This window comes from Serinus canaria, chromosome 3 (genome assembly GCF_022539315.1).
Source record: "Serinus canaria isolate serCan28SL12 chromosome 3, serCan2020, whole genome shotgun sequence".
NCBI lineage: Eukaryota > Metazoa > Chordata > Aves > Passeriformes > Fringillidae > Serinus > Serinus canaria.
In genome coordinates, this window is record NC_066316.1 from 79,611,472 (window position 1) to 79,629,345 (window position 17,874).

At 38.4% G+C, this 17,874-nt stretch overlaps 1 protein-coding gene across 2 annotated transcripts in view; it reads left to right on the top strand.

Moving 5' to 3' along the window:
- Positions 1-15,248, top strand: part of UBE3D (ubiquitin protein ligase E3D) — a 76,711-nt gene extending 61,463 nt beyond the window's left edge. For both annotated transcript variants that reach the window (XM_030236573.2, XM_050972932.1), the window contains exon 10: positions 14,325-15,248. In XM_030236573.2, coding sequence (XP_030092433.1) covers positions 14,325-14,345 — 21 coding nt within the window. In that variant the 3' untranslated portion in view covers positions 14,346-15,248. The remainder of the gene's footprint in view (positions 1-14,324) is intronic.
- The last annotated feature ends 2,626 nt before the right edge of the window (positions 15,249-17,874 follow it).

Consider the following 17,874-nt stretch of genomic DNA (forward strand, 5'->3'; position numbering starts at 1 on the left):
TCCAGTTCTCTGAAGGTTTTCTTGGGAGATTGGTTTGGTGGTTGTGTTTAAATGTGTGTAAATGCCTGAGGTTTTCCTGAGAGTTTGCATAATTTTTGTTATATCTCACATCTTTAAGGATATGAACTCTATCTCACAATTCAGAAGTAACAGAGATCTTTGGGGAGAACAAAGGTCTGGGGCTTCTAGGCAGGGTCACCTGGAGGTCAGAGAAGACATATGGAATCATTTACCTATATTTTCCATGATAAATTAGACATGAAAATAACTTCAGGAAGTAACAGAATATGAAATGATATAATATGATGATATGGAAAGCTGCCTTCTGTATCCTGCTTCCTTATTTGACTTCTCTGTGTAAAGCTGAATATAGTGAAAAGCTGCCCATGGAACACACTGCTTCCAGAGTGTATTTGCAGATGTTTTAATACCATGTCCATTCAGTGCTCATTCACAAGACATTGCCTATACCTTTATTTTGACCATTTTAATGATCTGTGCATCAGCTCCCATTGCTGTGGTATTGAGGGTAGTAGTTTTCTATTCAGCAGCGACCTATATAATCTAAGGTAGCCTTTCCATCTCCCCCAGCCTCTTGTTCATGTAACTTGTCTCTTCCTTCTGCCTCTTTGGCATTATCCAGTGACTGTGCAGATATGCCAACACAGTGGGGAGGAAGTTTGCAAGAGCATTTGGTTATTGCTTAACCTTCCACCAAAGAAATGCATACTTTCTGGTGAAATACATTAGTGAAGGCTGCTGGGGTCCATGTATAATCTTTGATATTTCATTTGGTGAAAATGAATGGCTTATATATATATTTTTTCCTTCATCTTCTTGGTATGTGCTTTCATTGCAGCCATATCATCTTCCAAAAAAGGCTGTGCTTGGGATGAGTGTTTGGCTTTGAATTATTAAATGCCTATGTGTGGGGTTTATTCCTGTTTTTCAATAGTCATGGTTAATTGAGAAGAACAGTATCAGGGTTCTGAGATGCAGAATCTTCCAGTGATGCTACAGTATGCAAAAGGTCATAGCTGCAAATGGTCTGTCCTGTCCCTGCAGTGGAAGTTGCTGTGCCATTGAGTGGGGTCAGTCTGACCTCTGCTTGAGAGTGTTAACTTGCATTTCCCACTGTTGCTGCTCTTCTGACATGCTGGGATAGGAATCTGATGAAGAGACTGGTTGAGAAAGGGTTTTGCTCTGGATTCTGTGCTATCAGGTGTTTATCCTAGCTTCTGTGAGCAGTTTTTACTTCACAGACTCACAGTAATTGGTCTGGTTTATATCTGGGACCTCATGGAATTCTTGTATTTCATTAAATTTAGTCCTGTTATTGCAGATAACATAATGGATCATCAATGGGTCAACCTCTGTCTTAAGATCCCCCTTATTTTTGGAAAGCAAATTAACTTTTGATTGCCATTAATTGATGCATTCATCAAAATTTTCCAAATCTGTCCTGATAGAGAGTAAGTATTTAAAATTGTCTGATGCCTGTCAGAGGCAGGAATCCATAAGCTATTTATGAGCCTAGATTTCACTCCTATAAGCCCTTCACCACATGAATAATTGCCTCCCTTGGGCAATAAAGGTGTTCCAATGTGTGTACAGAATCAAAGATCCACTTTGATTCAAAGTTCAACTTTGGAATAACCATGTTATTGTTGAGGAAATCATTAGAATCAAAAGGATGAGGAAATTTGTCTCTGGTCAAATTTTTTTTTACAGTGTTGTTTTCAAAGAGAATTGTCTGTCATCACTTGTTTTAAAATCTTTCTTACTCTCTTGCTAATTTAATAAACTTCTCTCTCATGGGTGACTACTGACAAGAAATACTTAGAAAGGATGCAATTTAAATGTACTGAAGTCAAAGTTAATTGCATTAGACCTTCTTAAAATGCAAGAATCATATAATACCAGGAAAATAAACATCTAGCATGCAGAAATTACATTACTACATTCCTTCTCTCAGTTGTTCTACAGGCACACTTCTTCATAATGAAAGACATAAGGGACTTAAATATAGCTCAGACAACCATTTTAATTTCTTACGTCGTAAGTCAAGCTTTTGACTTTTGAGGTTCAATCATGCTGAAAGTTCCCAGAGCTGAGGGCCCATGCTGCATGGAGAGTCTTCCTGGTATCTCCACAGTTAAATTTTATTTATTTTGTACATCACGTCCTACTCTCACAAGAATGTGGCAATAAACATAGTAGTAGCAAACCTCATACATCTTTCAACATCTACTTCCCCACAGATCTTTGCTTTTAAAAATCTTCACTTTATTTACTTTTACTTTAGGATGAAATTAATAGTAAACCTTGATGAAAAGAGGTTTCACTTGCAGGATTGATGTTTGAGCACAGTCTGCTTTCAAAAAAACAAACTACTTGAAAGCTTTTATCTTCAATTATCTTATTGCTACAGTAAAAATATTCTGAAAATGGTAAATACTGTATTTTCTTATGAAGCTTCAAGGTCAGTAATGGGTCTTTTTACCAAGAAAACATGTTTTCATGAGTTTGAGCTTTTGCATGGTTTCAGCTTTTGTTCTGATTGCAGCTGGCAAAAGAATGTGCTCAATCCCTAGAAATAAAAATCAGTTTGACCTAGTAACAGCTATAGGGATCTTAGAGACCAGAAATCCACACTGTAAAACTACCTGATATAATTTAGGAGCTCAAATCTCACTGAGAGTGGCCTTAAAATCCTACATCCTTTAGAGGCTTTGAAAATGTTTTATTACCCAGCCAGTATTAAGCAGTGTTTACTGAATACTTGGCCATTTAATAGGCATCATGAGATTTTACAGGAACAGGATGACCTGGGACCAAAGGACAGCCCTGCTCAGACTCTGTCCCCCTGAGAATGAAGCAGAAGATATTTTCCTAAATATCCCTTTGTTATTGTGGTTTTGTTTTCTTCTGTGTCTCTCTATATTTCACAGGATACAAATGAATGCCTTATACATTTTTTTTTCCTTCATCTTCTTGGTTTGTGCTTTTATTGCAGCCATATCATCTTCCAAACACCTGTTCCTGTTTTAACTCAGTTTTAATCTCTTGCCAAAAGCTGAACTCTGGTAGGAACTCAGTAGTCCCAATAAGGTGTTAAAAATAAAATAGTAGTTGATACTTAAATACCCATTTATATACACAAACAAATTAATCCTCATACCTCATGCAGGGAGGTATTTATTCTTGTTCCAGCTTTAATTGCCAGGAAGCAAAGAGAGAATTTAAGCAGATAATTTTCCAAACTTGCTTTTATTTCCATGAAGTTTTCAAAAGATAACCTAATGAAGATGTATGTTCAACCTATCTAGTTTTTAAAGTGTTACATAACAGTGCCACATTCTCCTTTAACCTCCTCTACTGTTTTCTTTAGAGTTATGGTAGATTTGGCTGTTCAGATTGCATGTAAAACTAAAGACTGTGTGTAAATGTGAGCATATAACCAATCTCTCAATAAAAGATATAATTTATTTGTGTTCTCTAATGCATCCGTTTTATGTCATGCTCCCTCTGCCCTCTCCTCACATCCTACTGGTATTTGAAATCATATGTGGGGTAGCATTTGGGTTTGGTATGTTGAGGAATGGGTGTGCACACAAGAGATGGCCATGTCTGACACTGTGGTCACATTGAGTATATGACAAGTTATCCCAGAAGTTTCAGCATGACATCACAGTGTGCTCTGCTCCTGTAGCATTTGCTGAGGGAGACTCTTAGAAACCCAGTTCACATCTGTGTACTGGTTTCTATGACATAACTAACTATGAACATTGCAGGATATGAAGAGGGTGGACTATTTCTTTGCTTTCAGAGTTTGGTAGATTTTTTTTTCAATTAAAAATGTAACAATTTAGAAACAAAAGTGAAATTAAACTGCAATTATACCCTCCAAGCCATCAGCAAGCAAAGTGGTTGGCTTTTTTCCTTGTGGCCTCTTTGTTTGTAAAGCACCTTACCGCAGTAGTTTGTAATAAATCTTTTCCTAACAATCCGTTTGAAGGCAGAGCATGAGACCTCTGGTGCTGCTCCATTATTTCCTGTGTCAGTTTTACCTGTCTGTTGGGTTTTCTAAGGCATTTCAGTGTAAGAGATGAGAAGGTTGTCTTATGATTGGCCTCAAACAGACTCTGAACAGGGACCTAAATTTGGACAAAAAGAGAAAGATCAATTTTCATTAAATTAAAATTCGAAGATGCATTGACCTACAACATTAATATCTAATATCTCTGGCATCTTGGCAGTGGTGAATCCTGGAGATAACTATATTGCTTTTACAATGGGAGTTAAGGAGAGTGTGAGGGAAACCCAGGTAATTTCTTTGGTTGATGCCTGTGTGATAGCCTTGTTAATGCACCCCACTTACATCTCTTTTATTTAGTGCAAATGCTTGCTTACAGGTTGTAGCAAGATACACTGATTTCTCCTCCTTTCTTCTTAGGTTTCCTGCACAGTTCCTTTTTTTCTTTAGCTTTCCTCCATGCTTCTTCTAAACCTGAAAAAATCATAGCCTGCTGTTTTACTCCTATAAAGGGCAAGGAAGTTGAGGGGAGAAAAAGACAAGAGACATAAGCAAGGAAAGGCATCTCCAGCCTGAAGGGGATTCTGACTTCTAGATTTTACCTGCTGCTGCAGCAGGGAAACAAATAACTATTTTTCTGGTAATCTTGCTTTTCCTGGAAAAACTGTGAGCAAGACTTTATCTTCTGCTGCAGTATATCTGACACAGTGCAGGTTGGAGCTGAATCCTGATGAAAGGTGTGTTCTGTGGGTTTAAAGGAGAAGGACTGAATAGGAGTAGTGGTTAAAAATTGGAGAAAGACAATTTGAGTTACTGTGAGGAATGATTCAACACAAGGGAACAATAGAGAAATAATAGAGAAAATGTTAGTATATGGTGAAAGGATCATTTGAGCTGGAAAACAAAACTGGTAATAGAAGAATATATTATTCATTTTTCTGGTTTGGATGATGCAGCACTTGAAAGTCACCTTTCTGTTTAGAGTGTGCTACAGTATTTCATGTCTAAAAGGAGAGGAAAGGACACATTTTCCAGCTTAGAATCCAGCTGTGTTACTGTGTAATAAAGACCTAAAATCAGTTCTTCTCTTTCACATATGTTAGCACTTCCCTCTCTTTAGGACATTATGGGATTGAAATAGGGTAAGAGGGTATTTTGGTGAGATAGGATGCTTCATAAATTTTGTTGCAGAGAATACCACCTAAGAGCATCTAATTGAGAGCAACAGCCATGCAAATGACCAGAACGTCCCACATCTGGGTAAGCCAGCATCTAATCAAAGATGTAAGGGCATTGTGTGCTGTGAAACACACCTGACATGCACCATACTTTATCAGCTTAATTTTGAGAGAGGAGATTCACTGTTTAACAGAGGTCATGTGGCCACTTAGCTCACCCAATTGATTCTCTCTGGAATTAGGTACAATTCACTTGCTTCATGGTCAACAAAATAAATCCATATGTTTCTCTGTTTAGCTCTTTGTTTTATAAGACAGGAGACTGTTCATAGTGCCTTGTTCAGGGTTTTTTTCATCCTCAACTTTGATGCTGAAATACTATAAAAAATGCCACTGCTGAATGCCACAGCAGCACCAGTGTGTCAGTTCTTTCCCTTTCTGGGGAAGATACAGCAGTATAGTATTGATTCTGATCAGTTGAAACAGATTCCCAAGAGTGCAGAGAAATCTAGTGGCATGAGAGCTGCAAAAACAGAGCAAAGGCTCACAGTGACATGGCTTTCAGGGAATCATGCAGGAGCTAGTCGTGCTGTGACAGCAGCCTGTGAGTGTGGAATGGCTCACTGGAGTTCAGGGCTTGGAAGGGTGGCAGACCCACCCTCCTCCAATTCAGCCTCATGACACACCTTTCAGCAAGGCTGAGAAGTTTTTAGAAGCTGCATCATATGTTTCAGTTCGGGCTGTCAGGCATTAATTCCTTCACATCTCTAGCTTTAGGATACAGCTAGCATGCAGTTAATTGACACAGCAACCTGCAGTACCTCGTTTGTTTTGTTTTGTTTTGTTTTAGGTTAACCTGTGTTTCACAACTGCCCATGAATGTATGTGCTTAAACAAATATTTTTCTGCAGCAATTTAAAACCACTTGATGCAGAAACATATGTGCTGCTCTGACTGCATGATTAGTTTTAAGTTTGGAGTGTGGTGACTACTACAGTAAAAACCAAACTTCATCAGGTGTTGACTAAGAAAATCCCAAATTCCATGGGGTTTTTTAGCTCAGTTTTCTTTGTATCAGTAATTGCAATGTAACATTTGTACCCAGTTACCCACTCTGTTATGGTTTACATTCAAGAAAGTGTATGTAAGACTAGCAAAGGTAAATAATGCTGCTATTTCTGTGCCTGTCTTAATGATGGGTACCTCAAGAAGTAACATCTGCCATGGAAATAAAAATAGTACAGGCTAATGAGGAAGGGTTGGCAGAAAACAAAATAAAGCCATGAAGTTTTGTGGCTTCTAGATGTAAAGAAACAAAAAGATTAATAGCCATCTCATCCTGAAATAAAACAAACCCAACAAAACTTTTCCTTTTTTTCACACGAAGAACTACTTGATCTAAAATGTTAAAGAATTGCTTGTCTTCGTATCAGCTAAAAACACACAGAGATTTATTTTCTACTGTTTTTGCAACTGCTAGTGGTTTTCTCTAAAGCTTTGGCAAGTTTCATCATGCAACTGTTAACAATAGCAAAGTGATAGCTTGCAGTATACATGCACAGCCTGGTACTTTGGAGGAATCTCCTGCTTTTTCTCATTTATCTCTGTCACATTTCAAATCTAGCTTCATTATTATAAGAAATTAATACTTTATGAAGGATTAGGTTGAAAGAATGCATGCTGATTTATAGATGGGTTTATTTCTTCAATCCTGGAGGTACATTATCAGATTGAGAAATCATATTTAAAGAAGGAAACTCTTGCTTTGGTTGAAATGAATTCCACTAGAAATTGAATGAAAGGAATCTAATTCTCTTTCTGCTTGGTTGTTTTGGCTGTATTTCACATTTTCTCCAGCTTGGACAGAAGTGATTTATCTGAGTGGTATTCTAATCAGTTTCTTCCTGCATTGAATGCCCAGAAATGTACAGTGCCTTTCACATTGTACAGTGGAGGACTTACCTTTCCCCAGCCTTCTCCTAGGAGTTCTGAGGAATGTCTCGCTCTTCAGATGATGAGTCTGCTGAAGCCAGGCTCTTCCCAGCTTTTGTTGCCACCTCTGTTCCTCTGCCTCAGTGGTAGCATTGCACTGACCAAAATTATGTCTCCTGTAAGGCCTTAAAGCTTTTTGAAGCACATACTCATTGAGATGTGAAATTCCCAGCAGATATATCTGCTAAAGAATGACCTCGACATCCTGTGGAGTGAGTGAGGTGAAGAGTCCTTCACAGAATGTCCCCTCCTCCATACCCAGACCTGAGCCCTTGGTTGGGGGGTTGGTGGGTCAGACTGCAAAGCCACCATTCCACATCCCTTTGTTCTTCAACCCAATTTGCAGGGTCTTAGTTTGCTAGGATAGCATGGTTCCACAATCTGTGCTTCTGTTGGCTTCATTATTGCCTTCATGATGTAGTTCTGTGCAGCACAGTGCTGCTTTGTTTGTCTGAGAGAGTATGCCAGATGTATTTTAGTTTCTTTGCAACTTGAGAATGATAGAGATGGTCTTGAATGGTTTTAGATTAGTTTTGTTATTTCATTAAATATTTTCAACTTGACTTGTACAACTGTATGTGTTCTGTCAATCTGTGGTATTATAGTATTGTTTTAGTGACCTTTTCAAGGGACTTGTATTCCTCTAGAGACATTTTTGTTCAAAAATTTTTGTTTCTATAGTAAAATATTTAAGACATAACAACCTAGTGATATGAAGTTATGGTACTGCGAGCACAGACTGATGTTCCCTTGGTTTTCTTAGACCAAAAATGTAAAGGAAGCGTAATTAGATAAAACATTTTTTTGTGTTCTGGTGCATACTCAAAACTAGACTTCTCACTGCATGGCATTTAAAGCATGTTGGGAAACTGTCCCTGTGTGAGAGAACATGAAAAAATGATTGTTGACGTGCTGTGTGAGGTGGCTGCCATTGCTGGGCTGTGGAGGGGATATTAGAGCAGCCAGGTCTACTTATATGACCTCCATGCCACTGGAGAAACAGGCACTGAGTGACCCAAGGTTCAACTATTATCACAAGAGCCTGGAGTACAGAAGAAAAAGAGCTAACTATCAGTGTAATAGAGACACCTTTGCTGCTGGAGCACAGCCAGTGAGTTTGCAGGCTACCAGGAGGCCCTATGGGGCAGTACATAGTGTACTGTCAAGGTAGGCTCATCTCAATGATTGATGGGTTTGATCATCTTGGAGGTCTTTTCCAACCATAATGATTCTGTCCCTGGCTCCTCTTGTTCTTTTAGTAGTGAACATGCTGCTTTACTCTCCATTTTCCTCTAAAAATGCCTTTGCTCTCCCCAAAAGCCACCTCTGAGATCTTGGGGTAATATGCAACAGCTTGGTAGCATTCAAGTCTGAAAAAGACAGCTGCTTTTTTATGGGTCTCTGGATTCAGTGGGAGCAAGTGTAAATATAGCAGTTAATGTTCTCTCACGTCTCTGCTCATCTGATGCCATCTGCTTTGTGTCCATTCATTCACACTGGTGCCAAATGTATTTCTGGAACAGGGTATTTGTGCATCTGCAGGCTTGATCCCAGAGTGTTAGGTGAGAACAAATAGATAAACTGTATGGTGTGGGTAGGCAGGTGAACTCTAAAGATTTAATGTGACTATTTATAACCAGCCTTTGCCAGTAGTTGCTAATCCGCAGAGTAATGGTAACAGGTATAAGTTGTCACTGCTTCTGGTGGTGGTGCAGGAATGGAATGAGCACTGTTTCCCCTCTGGGAAAGACCTTATTCCTTTGTCTGCTCTGTCCCTTTTCAGCACCTATGGCAATGCCAAACTTCTTGCAGAGTTTATCAGAAATCAAATATTTATAGAGCTGGGACCTAGACATGGTGCATGTGCTTTAATCCTCCCACTCGTTGATCTGTCATTATTTTACAGGAGTGAGAAATGTGTCAGGCAGGGTTATGGCCTTCTCTGTCTATTTATGCACATTGTCCCTGTAGTGGTATTAGTGCATTATTAAATATGGGGATAAGGGATATGTAGGTTCAGTTATACTCACACAAACATGTTTATATCACTTTCTCTGGTTCTTTTTCCAAGGTATAAGTGTATTCTTATACCTTGTGTTTATTCTTATACCTTGACATCTGTCAAGATATACAGAGCATCTTGACTGCAATATAATTGCAACCACACCAGCAGTTGTACTTGCTGTAGTTATTAAGGCTTAAGCCATAGCACTTAGCACTAGCCATAACATTAGTAGCAATACAAATCTGGATGAATTAGACTGGTCTGAGGCTTTGAGTATATGTTATCTTTCAAATCCAGCTGTACATGTGGAAAATACCACTATCCTCAGCTTCTCACTCTCATTTCCACCAGAGATTTGTCTCTCCCCTGTGATCTTCCAGCAGGATTGTTTGTGCAAGCCCTCCCTTTCTTGTTTCTAGGATAAACCCATCCATTTAGTGCAGACCAGAGGGCAGAGTTTGGTGTATCAGTCTGATTTCACCAGACAGTAGGAGAAGCTCTGAAGTGGTCTTTTGTGGGGAGAGAGGAATGGTAACTTGCAGCAGAAAGACACCCTGAGCCTGTGAGATTAGTAACATCCAGCACAGCTGGATCTAGGATCAGAGGTCTGCTCACAGCTGTCCTTGTCTTTTTGGGAAGGTTATTCTCTTCCTGTGCACATGGATGGCATGGCATTGCTTGATTACCTGTCAGCCTTGAGTGGAAATAAATACAGCATTTGATGTTGATTGTAGGCTGTAGCCTTGCTGGTGTGTAATCAGCGTTTCCTCTGCAGTCGTTTCATCACGCCTGATTTCACACTAGAGCCCATGTGCAGCATTAAAGTATGGGTATCTGTCTATGTACAGACTGTCTGTTGCAGTAGATATGATTTAAGATAGCCATGTAAGTTGTGTTCTTCTAAAACACAGTATAGCATTATGAACTGGGCATGATAGTGTTTAAAAATTGGTCTAATGTTCAAAGAAGACAACAGTAAAATGTCTTTTTATACATTTAAACTTCACATTTGAGCTGGGTGGTGTTTTATTATGTGTTGTGCAGTGGAAAAAACCACAGCAGTCATATTTTAGGAAGCATTCTGAGATTTAATTTCTTCTGCTGAAACTGAAGCATACATAACTACTTTCAACCTGCTATTTTCCTTTATAATTATGCAGGAGTAAACTGAAATACAATTCCCTCTCTGAAACTAAAGAGAAATTCTGTATCTTCTACAGACTTTCTTTTAGCTCTTAGGAGAGACACAGGTATTAAAAATCCTTCATTGTCAGCTTTGAGAGACATACGTAGTGATTTTTATGCACCATTCACTTGGACTCCTTAAAAGAGAACAACATAAGAACAGTTTCAAAGCTTGCATTACAATATGGGAATGCAACTTTTGTCGTGTTATTTCCTGTTTTGTGGAAGTAAGAATCTGGCTCCTGGGATGGTTCTTCCAGCTGATTCAAACATTGAACTTCTTTTTCCTTGCTTAGCTGATTTTCAGATTGCATTTCTTTAAAATATGTTGTTTAGCTGCTTCTCTCACGTTCCTGCTTCTCTTACAGCAGTCATCCACTCTGCCAGCTCACCTAGTGTTAGCACTTTGTAGAGATTTCTTTTCACCAGCTTCAGCCATCTGGAACCACCTTCTTTTATCTCTAAATTCGTTAGGTCTCCATAGTTTAAAAAATATTTTAAGAAGTTGCAACTGTTTTCTTTCACCTTTTACTCCCTGGTGTTTGGACATATTTCTCTTGACCAGGTTGCTCATGGCAAGTGGAATTTGAACTGGATAATCTTTATGGGTCTCTTCCACCCCAAACCATTCTGAGAAAGCCAAGAGAGTACATCTCCTAAAACTGAGCATCAGTACCTGGGTTTCTTAACTTGTCCTGACTGCAAGAGATTTTAACAAAGCTGATGCTGCTTTATTATTTACTGAAGGAGTAATCTGAGTGCTTTAAGGGGACAATGTGCTGAGGTAAGGTCAGTTAAAAACCTGGTTAGAGAACTGACTTTTATTCTGAATTTAGTAATAAACCTTTGTAGATGAGATAACTGTTTGGCACATTATTTTTCTTTCAAAATGCTCTCGTAGCAGTGAAATACTGGATGTGCAGACTGCTGAAAGCATTGCTACTAAAGCTGGAAGAAGCTAGTAGTGTCTGTCTTGTAGAGAATGTATCCTAATAGACAGAAAACTGGGGGAGAACCACATAGTCTCTTTTCCCAACCTACAGTAATTAATTTATTATGTAGAACATATAATTTACTGCTGTTTAGATACCCAACTGCATCTACATTAACAATATAATAAAGGAATATTTTATATGCTTCAAATTGAACTTTGGATGGATAAAGTGAAACTTCTGAAGTTTCAGTTGATTTTATTCTGAAGTACTTTCAAAGGTTGAGGTGTTTTTTAAACAGCTTGATTTGCATTTTTTTTTTGCTGGTATGTCAGCTGTAGGAATGATCTAATGTGCTCTTTTCATTCACATTGGTAGTAAATATAAACACAGACAGTAATAATTTATTACTCTTGTTGCCTTTCAGTTTATTGGGCAGTAGGAGAGCCTAGCAATCTAGGGAAGCATTATGTTGCAAATAACTCTTTCAAAGGAGAAGAAAAGTGTATTTCATGCATTATAAAATATAGCAAGCAGTCAAATTAAACAAATATATCTACTCTAATGGCACTTCAAAACTGTGTAGCAAAGGAATCTGCAATCTCAGGTAGAAAAATCTGCTTAAAATTTTGAGTCTTGTGTATTGAGATGGTTATTGCTTTTCTTGATTTTTCTATTTTTTTCCTTGCAATGCAAGGACAAATCTCCCACACTATTAGTATCACCATGAGTTTTGTCTTTGATTTGACTGGTGCCAGGGTTTCATCCCTAGCCTGTATAACTTATGACTCTTCCACAGAGCTAAGATTTTACATTTCCTCATAACTATGTATATGTCTCTGTATATTCATCTGAGCAACTGAATCGTGAGAAAGGTGACAAGCATATTGATTTTGCCTTCGGTTTTTGTCTTTGAGGGTGAGAATCTGGCATAGTAGATAAATTTCCCTACTTGATGAGTAGTATCTGGCTTTTACAACACCCCTTGGTTGAGCTGACAGAAGTTATTTTGATGTAGCTGCTTACTGCTGGAAAATGCTGATGGACTGAAAAAAACACTTTATGGGAATGTGTCAGTATGATGAGATTTGCATGCGAAAGGCAGGCCAACTTCCACCCTGGCCAGCCAGCTGATTGCTGGCATGGTTTGCCTACAGACATTTCTGAAAATATATGTTCTTTAAGTCATACAGTCACAGAATGGTTTAGGTTGGAAGGGACCTTAGAGATCATCTCGTTCCAACCTCCCACCACAGGCAGGTTCACCTTCCACTAGACCAGGTTGCTCAAAGCCCCATCCAGCCTTGCCTTGAGTACTTCCAGGGATGGGGCATCCACAAGTTCTCTGGGCAACCTGTATCAATGCATCATCATCCTTATAATAAGGAATTTCTTCCTTATGTTTAATATAAGACATGATATTTTTTTTTCTGAATTTTAGTTCCAATTTGGAAGAAGAAAAGAATGATTTGGAAATGTGGGAGATTTCAGGAATCTCAGTTGTGTTGTCTGTACTAACCCTTCCATGCAGTAACTCCAGTTTTCTACTGGGTTACTGCTGTTAGTCTTGGAGTAGCAAAAGAGTGTTCAGGAAGTGAGTTTGCATGGTTTTTTTTCTATTCTTAACCAATAATTGTTGTCATGTCCCATTTATGCCTTGTATATGTGTTATTTAGACATGAATCCTTTGTGTGACTGATTCTCTGAGAACCATCTTAGATATATTAATTTTTTTTATTATTTTTGCATCCTTTATAGCAGACATATAACTCTCTTAAACATACTTTGGGCACAAGATCCAAAAGGAGTGGTTTAACTCTGTTTTATCCTCTGTTTTGAGTACTCAGTGATATTTTATGCTTACATTTAATTCCTTCTGATTGATCATGCTTCATGAGTTCTTTTATCACATCATCGAGCAGAGTGGTGTTTAAGGGTCACCTCTGAAAATCCAAAGTTGTAATTGATGGTCATTTTAATCTTCACTTAAGTGACTGGTGAAAGCTCTTGCAGAGAACAAAGAGAAAGTGTCTGTCTCAGAAGTTCTTTTCTTGTGTGTTTTTCATCAGACAGGAGGAATAGGTTGTATCTTTTCAGAAGAGAGTTGTGCAACCCGGTAGTCATTTTTCTTTGTTTCTTGCGTTTTTGGGAAGGCATCTGTACATCTAGTTTTCTGTCTTTGTGATCAGCAAAAAATGTGTGAAGCAATCTCCTTGTCAGATAAGAATCTGGATGTGTCATTTCCAGTCAGCTAGCTTAACTTTCTGCATTAGTCTACTGCAGATCCTGAAGAAAGCTAAACAAAACCAAAACCATTCAGGAGAAACTGCTGTGTGCATGTGACCAAGAGCAAATGAGTTTGGGACAGCAGAAATCCCATAGATCTCCTGTATTTGATAGATCACCTTCCCTCTAAATAGCTGTTAGATAGTTCACTTAGTGCACTAAAGAGAAGAGGTACATCATTTGCTATCTTCTGATCATATACAAGTATTTGTCTTCTCCCCTCAGGTAAGATTTTGCTTCCTGGTTATTTCAAAATGTAAGGCATTTTTCTTTATGACTTTGGACTTCTCATTGTGACTTTGGAATCAGGATTTGACTTAGAGTGACAGCACTGTTCAAACAAGCTAATATTCAGACAAAACTGGGAATGTATCAAAGATTTAATCTAAGCTAGTTTCAAAATACTATCAAATAGCCTTTGAAGTTAGATGAGATAAACATTCTTTGTTATCCTGGGGGAAGAAAAAGTGTTAGTTCTGCAATGCAGGCAGTGTTTGAGTAAAAAAAGAAAGTTTGGTCATTTTTAGGAGACATGTTAGGTAGAGAAGAGGTGGAAAAATAACAAAACATCCTCTATTTTCTCATTGCACTATTATGTTATTAAGTAAAAAGATTATTATAATGCATAAATTCTGTTGATACAAAGAAGCATCTTTGTTTTACCTGCAGTGTTGAAATTAATGACAGTATTTTTTTGCTTCCTTTTATAGGTTGCCTTTTTGAAAATGTGAAGAACGAAGACAGCTGCGTTGAAAACTATTGTTGGATTTATTTTCAGGAGAAAAGTGTACGGACAACTTCCAATAGAGGGACTTGTAGAAGAAAATTCCCTGGCAATACAAAAGAAAGTGGGGTGGGGTCAGTGGGTATATTCTTCATATCTGAATGTGTTTCAAAACCAAAGGCTTGACTTTTGTATCCAGTGCATTCTTAGATGTCATTGGAAGAGTGACTTATCTGTCACTCCTATGACATCCAGCCGGGATGACTATTATGATGTCTTCAGTGCTAAAAGGAAATTCCCTGTGTATCTTGTACTACCTTTACCAGTGTTTGATAGCAATGTATATATCCTTAGGAAAGTTCACAACTGGTAGCAAATGTTTTAAAATGTCCTGGACACTAATGTGAGGTCTTTACCTTCTTTGTTCTGGTGAAGTTAGAGGTCCAACTTTAAAATATAAAATCTGTTTTTTGTAAAACTTACGTGTTTATCATATATATTGTTTCTGCATTCAGGTTTGCCTCTCTGCTTGAGAGTGAAGGAAGGCAGTTTCTGCATTCCTACATCATATGATGTTTTGGAGAATCAAGATTTTATGGTTATTTGGAATAATTATTATTATTTCAAGGAAAGTTAACATGCCCTTTACTCATTACATGATCCTAACATGGGAAGTGATCCTACAAAGTGTTGGACACTTCAGTTTTATACATCCAAAGACAAGGAGCTGAGGCCTCACAACACCCACTCTGGATATAATTTTTCTGTTATTATTTTAGTTTTCAGTATTGAAGGAAGAACAAAATTATTCTGACTTTTGTATTCAGGGACTAAATTATCTAGCTCCAAGATATTTTGTCTATGCACCAATGTTGAGTCATTTTATGAATAAAATATTTTTTCTAAATTAGTTTACCATTTGTTCTGCCTAATTTCTCTGACAGTTTCAGCTTCCCATGATACCTTGAGAAGGCTGACCTAGAACAGAGGCTAGACAGAGTTAAAGAATAAAGCAGGTATTTACTGAAAGGCTTTAATGGATACACCTTGGGCACTACAAGAGCCTGGCCAGGGCTACACCCAGGATGAACCCAAAATGGTGTCAGGTCCAAAAAAATGGACAAGTGGTCACGGGCTCTCACACTTTTATACGTTTTGGTCCATTTGCATATTGGGGTTAATTGTCCAATTACACCTTCAGATTATGAAGTCCCATCCTGCTTGTTTTCTCTCTTCAGTCCACTGTTGCTTATGCTCTTGGGCCTGAAACTTTTATAGGTTGTCCTTGGTCTCAAGCTAGAAGAGGAATTATTTTGTCCACCTACTCTGTGAAGAGAGCTTACTGACACTTAATATGAAGCTCAGAGCTACACACCTAGGCAGCACAGAGTCTGGGAAAAATGAACACTAAAACTTAAGCATCATTTCTCTCCTTTAGACGCTTGACAAAGCCTTTACCTTGTCACGTCTCTATTTTAAATATCTATTAATAATAGGTACTTTGATAAGTAACAATAGTAAACAACTAACAAAAACAAACATCTAAAAATAATAGATATCTAACAACAGATAAATATCTAAGTATGATAGAGCAATTTGCAGAAGGAAATCATTCATACCACACCAAAATATTAGATCTTTAAAATATTTTTCAGCCTCTTTAAATTACCCTGTTCTTATTTTGCATGTATGGAGCAACCTTCTTCATAACAGCCCCTATGGTGCTGTGGTTCGTGGCTCCAATGGTGCCTCCAACATCAATATTTTGACTATAGCTGAACTTTCTCTTCTTTCTCACTCTGCACCCACTTTCCCCAGTAAATAGGGGCAAGAAGTTAGCAGGGGGACACAGCAGGGACAGCTGATCTGAATTGTCCAATTGTCCTGTACCATACAGCATCAAACACAGCAGTGAAAGTGGTGGTAGAGGAAGAAGGGGGAAGAGGGGTGCCTTGCAAGTTTGTGGTTGCTCAGAGAATACCTGAGCATTGGTCTGCTTGTGGGAGGTGATGAGTTACTGCCTTTGCATCACTTGGTTCTGTGGCAGCAGCTCTCTGGCCACAGAGAGCAGGTACAGGCCTTCCCAGGCATTTTTCCCTGGGGAAGGCTGCAAGAAGCTGTGAGAAAGCTCAGAGAAAGAATGAAAACAATTCTTATCTCCACTTGCTGCACCTGTTGCTAGGCAAATGTGGAATGTGTTATAGAGATTTGTTTACCAAATGGTAGTATTGTTTAAGTAATTAACCAATGAGATCAAAGCTGTATTGGATGGGCTGGAAGGAGTTACAAGTTTCTTAAAAACATAGTATGAATATAGGAGAGAAGAATAAAACAATAGTTCAACCTTCTTCATCATAGAGTCAGTGCTAATTACACCTGTGTCAGGGGGACCCCAGCATTGACATGGTTCCATTTTTGTTCTTTCCCCCCCCCTTCATTTATTAAACTGTCTTTCAACTCACAGATTTTCTTGCTTTTTTCTTCCTGTTGTCTGCCCCATCATGCTGGTAAAGGAACGAGGGCATGAGTGAGTAGCCATATGGGTGCTTGCTTACCTGCTGGCTGGGGTTGACCCGCCACAATTGCAAGTTGTTAAATCCCCTAAATAAAAAGAATAAATCTCTTTGTTCAAGCTGCCCTCCCATCTGGGGACATTTTCCTTCTTGATGTTCTCAGTGGTCATAGTTGTCTGTCTGTGTCGGTACCAGCAGCAGGGCAGTTTGACACATTTAGTGCCATTTTTTCCCTTTCTTTGATTCTAGCTCTGAGACCTCTACTGATGTTTGACTACTGAAATTACTGGAAAATATCAGACCACATTTGATAACATATAATTGTCTCTGATGTCTTTCCATTTGAAAATAGATTAATTTGGCCATGTTCAGAAAATAGTAAATGATCATGTGCTCTCCCAGGTACCAGGCAATATGTTATTCAGAACTCCTGTTTCTGAAGACAACTTTATTGGGTCTTTTTTCTCCCCTCCTATTTTTTATGTCACATTTCCTACTGAGCCAGTAGTGGATTTGAGGTTTGACAGGTTCATTTGACACTTTCTTCAAATCTCTTTGCTTTGGAAAAGCAAAACTTGACCTTTGTTATCTTTGCAGTGGCCCATGGGCTCTTATAAAAAATGGACTTAGGTTCAGAAAGACTGTTGAGTTCCCCTCACACCTTCTGCCTTGACCCTTGCCTAACACTGCTCTTGCCTCCATTTCTCCCTCTGTTAAATTTTTTTTTTGTTTGCTTATTAACATCAGCATTTTGAGAAGTAGTATAATTGCAAAGGGCAATTAGTTACTGTGTTATTTGCTTTGCATACAGAGTTAGTGGTACATCTTATTCTGGCTTAAATACCATGTTGGGATACAGCTGTAACAGAAAGTTTGTTTAGTTTTGAAGTGTGCAGACAGTAGCTCCGTGAAGATGGAAAAGCAAGCACCAAGATAGGGGCTAGCCTAGAAGCTGTGCCCTTACAAAATATTTTGTCCTTATTGCTTGCCCTCTCTCTCCAGCATTTTTATCTCTTTCAGTCT